The sequence below is a fragment of the Martes martes genome, assembly GCF_963455335.1.
Source record: "Martes martes genome assembly, chromosome: 10".
NCBI classification, from domain to species: Eukaryota; Metazoa; Chordata; class Mammalia; order Carnivora; family Mustelidae; genus Martes; species Martes martes.
The window spans coordinates 444,129-450,845 of NC_137898.1; the positions used below are offsets into that span (position 1 = coordinate 444,129).

A 6,717-nucleotide genomic window follows, 5' to 3' on the forward strand; every position below is an offset into this window, starting at 1 on the left:
ATCAACACCGAAGGCAAGTGGGTGGATTGTGCGCGGCACAGGTGCACAGCCCTGTGGTGCTGGGCTGCACGTGTCCCTGCATGTCTCTGGTCTTCACGACCTCCCTGTCCACTAAAGCTGAAGTCCCGTGGGGACCTCTGTGGGAGCAAGGGGACCGAGACCCATTGTCTCACTAGGGAGCCTGCTCCCAGCCTTCGTTGACCACCCCTCCCCACACGAGTCCTCACACAGCCCTGGGTGGACCGGCTGGGCCCACGGGAGTTGAGCCAGTCTTGAGTGGGAACTCCAAAGTGGCCAAAAATTGTTCCCGCGGCCTGGGACACAGATGCACCACCCCGGCAGCCGCTTCTCACGCCCCTCCCTCCACCCTCACTGGGAAGCTGAGAGCTGCTGGCCAGAACCATGAACTCTGGGCAAGGAGCTGAGACAAGTGCTGCCCACTGTCCGTGGAGAGCTACTCGAAATGACTGCAGATTCTGACCAACCCTACCTGGATCTGGGAATGCGCCTGGTGGGCTGGGAGTCCCCTCCCCCTCCTTACTCCCACAGTCGGTTTCCCAGTCCAGGTCAGCCGGCTCTCCCGTTTCCCTCACCCCTTTCCACGCCTCCCAGGACTGGTGCCTTCCAGGCTGGACTGGCTCTGACAGGGACTCCAGGCCTCTGCTCCAGGCCGCCCTCCATATGCACCCAGAGAGACCCCACTCCTGCATCTGATCACACTTCCAGACCCTCCCCCAAGGTCAGCATCTGTTCTGCCGACCCTCTGGCCTCCTGGTGGTCGCTGAGGTTCGAGGAGAGAACCAGAACCCGGGCTGGGCCTAGAGGAGAGCCGGGTCTTGGACACAGTCCAGAGCCTCCGCTGGGCTGACAGCCCCCGGCCCAGCTCCTCCGTCCGCCCGCCTCCGCAGTCCCGGGCGGCCCCCGCCGGCCGCGCGCTCTGAAGTCGCCGCAGCCGCGCCGCCCTCGCGCGCCGCGCACTGTTGGGACCTGCCCAGCGCCAGCCGCCGTGGGCGGGGCTCGTGGGCGGGGCGCGTCGCACTCGCAGGCCCCCAGGCGGCCGTGCAGTCTCCGCGCTGCGAGCCGCCGCCCCCCGGGTCCCCCCATCCTCGCCGCCGCCGCCGCCGCCCGGCCGGACTAGGACGCGTGGCGGGTGAGTCTGCCGCCTGGCCAGGCAGGGAGGGGCCGGATGTCCCGGGACCCTCTGCGGCCCGGACCGCGAGGCCCGGCGGCAGGCGCCCGGAGGGAGGGCCGGGAGCGCCGGGAGGCCCGGTCCGCCGACCGGCCAGCAGCTCCCCCTTGCCGGAGGGAGCCGGACGCGGGGAGCCGGTGGGCGGAGGGGCACCCGGGGCGGGGCGAGGCGCCTCCTGGGTCTTCGCACGGGCCTGGCGGCCCCTTCGGCCCCAGCTGAGCGCCTCGGTCATTGTCTCTGGACGCCCGTGCCCGTCCCTCCGCCCGGGTGCAGGTGGGCGCGCGGTGGGCTCGCCCGGAGGGGGCGGCGGCTTCACCGCGGTGACGCGCCGCCGCCTCCCCCGGCCTGGCTGGCGCGGAGTGCGGGGCTTCTGGCCTTGCGGCGCGGGTCTCCCACGGCCGGGGTGGGGCAGCCGTGTCCCAGGCCGCAGGAACTATTTCTGGCCGGCGCTTTCCCAGGAGGCTCACATCCGCCAGGCACTCCCGGAAAGAGGGGCCCCTCCTCCGCCGGTCGTCCGCGCGCGGGCCGCGGGGGCTGGGGCCTCTCCACCGGCCCAGGGCCAGCCTGCGGGCGCCTGGGGCCTCCAGACCCCCAGCTCCGCGAACGGGTCTGCGTGGCCTGCGGCTACTGCGGCTTGGTGGGGTGAGGGGCAGTGGCGGGTCTGGCAGGAGGGCCCAGGGAGTGGTCCCTCCCCTCCCAGGAGCACACTCTCCAGAAATGTTTTCCGCCCTGCCCACCGAAGCACAGACCAAAATACCGGGCCTGGCCTCTCCCCTCCCTGCCGCTGGGAGTGGACGCTGCCTACTCTGGAAGCCCAGCTGGGCCGGATTCGAGGCCAGGGGCGCCGCAAGGAGGGGGTGACAGGATCTTGCCTCTCCAGCGTGGGCCAGACCTGGGACCTGTCCCTGCCCTTCTAGCAGAGCCTCCTAGGGAACTTCCGGTCACCTGTCTTACAGAGGAGCCCGCCCCCACCAGCAGCCAGGTGAGTGCTGGGTGGGGCAGGTGAAAGTCCAGCGCCTGGAGGTGCTGTGCTTGTCTGGAAACACGGCCTGGGGCGTCCCACTGCCATCTGTGCCCCGGGGCCCTCTCCACCCTCCGCAGTGCAGACAGCCCACACCAGAGCAAGCAAGGTGTCCCTGGGTGCCCATGGGGGAGGAGCACAGCCTGTAGGGTCCTGTCTTGCTGGGGTTGGGGGGGCTGCCCCCTTTCCAGTAACGACGACCAGCAGAGGAAGTACCCCCAGGTCTGGGGAGTCTGTTCCTGCCGGCTCTATTCCTCCCACCCTGGCGAGGAGGAGGGCAGGCCTTCCCTTGAACAAACAGCTAAGGGGCTTCCCTGAGGCCACGTTGCCATGAAGGGGCAGATCCATCTGTGTCCCGGCGGCCTCCCCACCCCCCCAGCCGCCAGTAGGCGCCTGCCAGCCTGCCAGCCGGTGACGCGGAGCCCCGGGAATGTTGTGGTGGGCGCGGGTGGGGCCTGAATGAGCTCACCCGAGGTGCCTGCTGGGGCTTCCTCCCCGGGCTGCCGGCAGGGTGAGTCAGCCGGTAATAGTCGGGGTCCTCCTCCTCTCCCTCGCGCCCTGCGCTCTGGTCTCGGAAGCCAGGCCCTTCAGCCTTCCAGGGCCCGGCCTTCAGCTTGGCTGCGGGCAGTAGGCATCCGCCCTGGCTGGGGGTGGGGGAGCGTTGGGGGGTGCTGAGCGGGGGAGACGGGGCTCCTGAACTGCTCTCCCAGCAAGCATCCTGGTTCTTGAACACCTTCCCGGGATGTCCATGCGGCCGATGTTTGGCTGGGCTTCAGCCGGGGCCGGCCTGGGCATCTGTGTCCTCTCCTACCACCCCCACTGGTGTCTGACTGACGCTGCAGTTCCGTCTCGGTGTCGTGGGCTCACCGACATCCCCATGTCTCTCAGCCCCAGGATGGGGGAGTTCAGTGAGAAGGCGACATGCGGAACTGTCTGCCTCAAGTACCTGCTCTTCACCTTCAACTGCTGCTTCTGGGTGAGGAGCGGGCGCCCCTCCCCCTGCCGCCAGCCGTCCTCCCCTCCTGCCCATCCCTGGTCCCTGAAGGAGCCTTGGCCTGGGGGCTCAGCCCCATCTCTCAGAACTGGGGCCCGAGGTGGTGACTGGCGTGCGCTGCCCACAGTTGGCCGGCCTGGCTGTCATGGCCGTGGGTATCTGGACGCTGGCCCTCAAGAGTGACTACATCAGCTTGCTGGCCTCGGGCACCTACCTGGCCACAGCCTACATCCTGGTGGTGGCTGGCGTCGTCGTCATGGTGACCGGTGTTCTGGGCTGCTGTGCCACCTTCAAGGAACGGCGGAACCTGCTGCGCCTGGTCAGCAGGGTGGTGGGTGGGGGTACCTGAGTGGGGGCCACCCACCGGGCTGCTGGGGGTGGCCCTGGGGCCCTGATGAGAAAGAAGGGAATGATGGGGCTCAAGAGTGACACTGTGGCCCCTGCTGTGGCCGGTGGTGGGGGTGGGGTGGGGTGGGGGTGCTCCCACCCCACTTGTCCAGCCCCGAGTCCCCACATCCCAGCTGGGCCCGCTGAGGGAAGACACCAGCGCCACCTGCTGCCTGGAGCCCTCTGTGGCCACTTGGGTTCTGAGGTTGGGGGTCCTGCTCCCTTGTGCCTGGACACTAGGAATCCTCATGGGACGGGGATGTCTGTGTCCAGCCCCACCTGACTGGGTCCCTGTGCCACCCCCCCCCCCCGCCCCCAGTATTTCATCCTGCTCCTCATCATCTTTCTGCTGGAGATCATTGCTGGTGTCCTGGCCTACATCTATTACCAGCAGGTGAGGGGCCTGGAGAGACAGGTACCTGGAGGGACACACACACACACAGGGACACACGCATACAGATGTGCCGTGTAAGACAGGGACACACAGACATGCACAGGCACAGCCCCGCCATGCTCTGGAGCTGAGCACTGGGCCATCAGGCCCTGGGGATGGGGGCTGGATCATGGTGGGGGGGATGGGACAGGAGGGATGGACAACCTACCTGTCGCACCCAGACTGCCCGGCTGGGGGCTCGTGTGGGGAGGAAAGTGTCCATGGGATCTGGAGCTCCCTCCCTGTCCCCAACTCCGTCCATGGCCACCTGGTGACTCTCCCAGTCCAGTTCCCCCTCCACCCCCGCAGCCAGCAGCTGGCCCTAGCCCTGCTTGGAGGCTTTCCCAGACCTCTTCCCCATCTGCGCCTGCCTCCACCTGTCCCAACTTGGGGGGTCTGGGACTGTGCAGCTGAACACGGAGCTCAAGGAGAACTTGAAGGACACCATGACCAGGCGGTACCGGCAGCCAGGCCATGAGGGTGTGACCAGTGCCGTGGACAGGCTGCAACAGGAGGTGGGTGGGGGCGCGGTGGGGAGCGTGCCCAGCCCTGCTGGCCTCCATGCACCTCTGGGGCGGGGGGTGTCCCTGCCTCGGGGGCTCGGCCGCACCGTGTTCCTGCTGTAGTTCCACTGCTGTGGTAGCAACAACTCCCAGGACTGGCGGGACAGCGAGTGGATCCGCTCGGGCCAGGCAGGTGGCCGCGTGGTCCCCGACAGCTGCTGCAAGACCGTGGTGCCCGGCTGTGGGCAGCGGGACCACGCGTCCAACATCTACAAGGTGGAGGTAGGCCGGCAGGTGCCCGGACTCCCTGGTGAGGGGCCGAGGAGCCAGGGGCCCAGGGCGTGGGGGTGGGACTGGACGCGCCCGCCTTCAGGGCCCCTACCCCTACCCCACCAGGGCGGCTGCATCACCAGGCTGGAGACCTTCATCCAGGAGCACCTGAGGGTCATCGGGGCAGTGGGCGTTGGCGTCGCCTGCGTGCAGGTGCGGGCTGGGGTGGGACAGGCCCTGGTGGGGGTGGGGTGGGGCGTCCCGCGGGGCCGGCGCCGTGCTGCGCTCACGCGGGCTCCGCGCCGCAGGTCTTCGGCATGGTCTTCACGTGCTGCCTGTACAAGAGCCTGAAGCTGGAGCACTACTGAGCATGCGCGGTCCCGCCGCCGGCCGCAGCTTCGCCCGACTACTGAGCTGACACTACTGAGGGCTGGGGGCCGGGCTCCCAGGGTGCTGGTCCTTCCCCACGCCGCCCAGAAGCGTTCTCCAGCCTGTGCACCCACCCCACGCCAGTGACCTCTGGGGACCCCTACCCTCAGAGGGACCTCCAAGTGCCTTTCTCTGCAGACCAAAGGCCTGAGACGCACCCCTGCCACAGCGGGGAAGGAGTACTTCTGCCTGCACGGGAGGTCTCGGGGTGCTCCCTGCGCTCAGCCAGAGGGGCTGGCCCACTCTAGGGTGCTCTCAGACTCCCAGATACACCCCTGCGCAGTGGTGGGGCAAACCCCAGGGGGGCACTGCTGGGTAGGGGCGGTGCCAGGAACACAGGACAGCTTCTGGTGGGCATTGCCAGGTGCCCACCACTGGACCACAGACCCCCACTTGGTCCCGGGAAAGCTCAGCCAGCCTGCCCTGTGGGTCCTGTGCCTCTGCCCTCCCCAGCCTGGCTTCTGCTGCCCCCAAGCCCCTGCTGGGACTTCCCCACCACTCTCCTCACTCAAAGGCCACACATTCACTGTGCACTGCCCTGCCCCCTTCCCAGAAGCAGGGGCTTTGTAGGTTTTATTCACTGCTGTATCACAAATGCCTAGAACTGCTCGTGCCACGTGACAGGCGCTCAATAAACGTTTGTGGAATGGACACGTGAGCTTACTGTTCGTGACAGACCGGGTCCCGGTCCTCAGGGCCGTCCCCCCTAGCAGGGTGGACAGAATCACCCACCCAGTGCCAGGACAAGGGGCCGGGAGGGCATATCCCAGGGGTCCGGGGCAGCCACGTGTGAGCCAAGGACTGAGGGGACTCCAGAGAGAGAAGAGCTATTAGCAGGGACGGCTAGCCACAGGCCGAGAAGCAGAAAAACCCTGTCCATTCTGCGATGGGAAAGGGGCAGGGCTGGAGCAGCAACGGAGGCCTCAGGCAGCCCGGGCCTGCTTGTCTCCAAATGCCCTCTGGCCTGTGTAGCCGTCAGGGGCTGGGGGAGGCCTGGAGAGGACACGAGAGGCCAGAGCTCTGCAGGACCCAGACCCTGGGCAGACCCTGCCTGCCCCTACCCCCACAGCAGGTTTGTCCGTGGGCTGTCAGAGGACCCTGTGTCCATGTCTGGGCAGCAGTGTTTGCTCCGAAGAAGGTGCCCAAGAAACTCGCCTCCCTCTCCCCCAACCACACACTCCCACCTACTGCCCACTGGAGGACACCAGGGCCTGTTGATCAGGGGTGACAGCTGCTGGCCTGAGCCTGAGCTAGAACAGGACGGAAGCCCCCAGCAGAGAGCTCTTCGGGCCAGTCAAGTCCAAGGGAGTCCATGCTAATGGCCAGGGCACTGGGAGCTTAGCAAACCCTGTCACCCCAGAGTCTCCCCAGGGCTGGCTGTGGAGGCTGGGCACCGCCCCTCCCCCCTCCACAGGGACTAGGCCAAGGGAAGGAGCCTGCTGAGCTCGGCTGGGGCCAAGAAGCTTCCGGCGGCAAGACCCTCAGGAGGCA

The 6,717-nt window shown here is 67.7% G+C and overlaps 1 protein-coding gene across 6 annotated transcripts; it reads left to right on the plus strand.

Moving 5' to 3' along the window:
- The first annotated feature begins 1,015 nt into the window (after positions 1 to 1,015).
- Positions 1,016 to 5,878, plus strand: CD151 (CD151 molecule (Raph blood group)). 6 transcript variants are annotated; one of them, XM_080815369.1, is made up of 9 exons: positions 1,016 to 1,150; positions 2,146 to 2,171; positions 3,099 to 3,186; positions 3,332 to 3,523; positions 3,911 to 3,985; positions 4,435 to 4,539; positions 4,651 to 4,809; positions 4,924 to 5,010; positions 5,106 to 5,878. In XM_080815369.1, the coding sequence occupies exons 3-9, from the start codon at positions 3,106 to 3,108 to the stop codon at positions 5,163 to 5,165; spliced, it is 759 nt and encodes a 252-aa protein (XP_080671495.1). In that variant the 5' UTR covers positions 1,016 to 1,150; positions 2,146 to 2,171; positions 3,099 to 3,105; the 3' UTR covers positions 5,166 to 5,878. The 6 variants fall into 6 exon arrangements, with proteins under 6 accessions (XP_080671495.1, XP_080671492.1, XP_080671493.1 ...); XM_080815366.1 differs by having other exon boundaries at positions 1,020 to 1,150; positions 2,070 to 2,171; XM_080815367.1 differs by having other exon boundaries at positions 1,022 to 1,150; positions 2,107 to 2,171.
- The last annotated feature ends 839 nt before the right edge of the window (positions 5,879 to 6,717 follow it).